General features: G+C 22.2%; 1 protein-coding gene across 1 annotated transcript in view; it reads right to left on the reverse strand.

Annotated features, from left to right (window-relative positions):
* Positions 1-2,034, reverse strand: part of LOC107486270 (chaperone protein ClpB3, chloroplastic-like) — a 4,983-nt gene that overhangs the window by 2,166 nt on the left and 783 nt on the right. The window contains exons 2-3 of the mRNA XM_052260125.1: positions 1,149-1,436; positions 253-377 (exon numbers count right to left, since the gene is read on the reverse strand). Coding sequence (XP_052116085.1) covers positions 253-377; positions 1,149-1,413 — 390 coding nt within the window. The 5' untranslated portion in view covers positions 1,414-1,436. The remainder of the gene's footprint in view (positions 1-252; positions 378-1,148; positions 1,437-2,034) is intronic.

Here is a 2,034-nt window from a genome sequence, read left to right on the forward strand (position 1 = left end):
TAAAATTTTTAAAATTAATATAAATATAAATATTTTACTTATTTTTTATAATATGAATATTATAGTTATTTTTTTAAAAAAAATATTAATTCAATGAATTCAATACTTAATTTTTAATTTTTTAATTAAATTAATTTATCTAATCTAATTTTAATAAAAATAAGATAATTTTATCAATTATATATATATTAAATTTTAATTATTAAAAAATATCACTAAAAAAAATATTTTTAACATCTTTATAATACTTACCAGTCTTTTGATGTCTTGGATGTCATGGATTATCCTCTTTCCTCTTTTCATCGTATCAGATTCATCATTGGTTTTAGTAACTCGTAGTTTTACTTTAGAGGCAGCTCGATCTATCACAGCAATAGCTGCAATTTTCAATTAGCTTAAATCAAGAGTTCGTTATTACAATTACTATGAACACGTTAGTTTCAGATTGTCTGGCATCATTACGTAGTAACAGAACAGTCACAACAATAATATTCTAATTAAGAAACACTATTTTCTTAAAAAAAAAACTCTTTCATATTTTAGTATCATTTTTTATAAATTTATACATATAATAAAAAAATAAATATAATTACGTGTAAAGTGATATTATTAAAAATAAAATAAAAAATATGTTTTATATACTATATACACGTAAATTTAAAATGTCTAATTTATTGAGGCATAAGATGTTTTTATTTGTGCAAATGCTTTATCACAATTACATTAAGGAAAAAGATAAAATATCTTATTTAATCATAATTCACAATTAAAAATACTAAATGAACAAGTACTTTTATAATTAAATTACGATTAAATTTTATTATATTTTAATAAATATTTCAATTCTCATTTTATTTAGAGTGTTAATTCACATACTCATTTATTAGATATTTTTATTGTATCAATAAATTATTGTGCTAACGTGATTAAACTTAGTTAAAAAAAACTTGACACAGCACTTATATTTGAATTTGGATACTCTAAAGTTTGAATTTCATTTTATATAGTAAAGTATGATCTCTCACCATTAATTTCATAGGTGGGACCAATAATAAATATAAAAGAAAAACTATTCAAAGATATAAGATCAGACTTTATTCTCTAAAGTGAAATTCAATTTTTAGAAGATCCAAATTCCTCGTATTTACCTTTGCTAGGGAGAAGTTTGTTAGTTATGTATCGATCTGATAGCTTTGCAGCATCCTGAAGTGCAGGTTCAGAGAAGGTTACACCGTGGTATTCCTCAAATACTTTACACAGTCCCTGTAATATTTTAACGGTATGTTCAACTGAGGATTGATCAACTTCAACAATTTCGAAGCGACGCACCAGTGCTCTGTCCTTCTCGATGTACTTACGATACTCGTCGAATGTTGTCGCCCCAATACATGACAGCTTGCCCTCAGCAAGCATAGGTTTTAGTATATTAGCGGCATCTGAACCCGTTGCAGTTTCTAAAGTTTGATACATCATTACAAAATACGACTGGAAGTTAAGGAATATATCTGGTAAATCAAATCTCTGTTTTAGTGGTTAAATAATTTAAGGCAAATTAAACTTATCCCACTTGTTAAAGATATAATAATTTATGTATCTTTTTCAGTTTTTAAAAAAAGTAATTTCATAATATAATATAAAAAATACTATAACTAAAATATCTAAAATTTGATATTTATTTAAAAAAAATTTCAACATAAGAGAAATAAAAAAAGTATATAAAAAAAATTCTGGTATAAAAATACGTATTAGAGATATAACTTTTTATATACAACCTTCTATCACTTTAAATATTTTAAAAAAATAATTTTATCTATTATATTTTTTATATACATTCTCCTGTCAGTTTAATTACTTTTTTATTTATTATAACTTTATTGTTAAATAAAAAGAGAAAATTAGAAGATTAAAAAATTGATAGAGAGATAAAATAATATTAAGGATGTTTTTGTCTTTTTTTATTACATATATTTTAAATAAATCTCAATATTTTTAAATTAAATAATATTTTGGAGACAATAAAAAATAATTTAAATT

This window comes from Arachis duranensis, chromosome 4 (genome assembly GCF_000817695.3).
Source record: "Arachis duranensis cultivar V14167 chromosome 4, aradu.V14167.gnm2.J7QH, whole genome shotgun sequence".
Lineage (NCBI taxonomy): Eukaryota > Viridiplantae > Streptophyta > Magnoliopsida > Fabales > Fabaceae > Arachis > Arachis duranensis.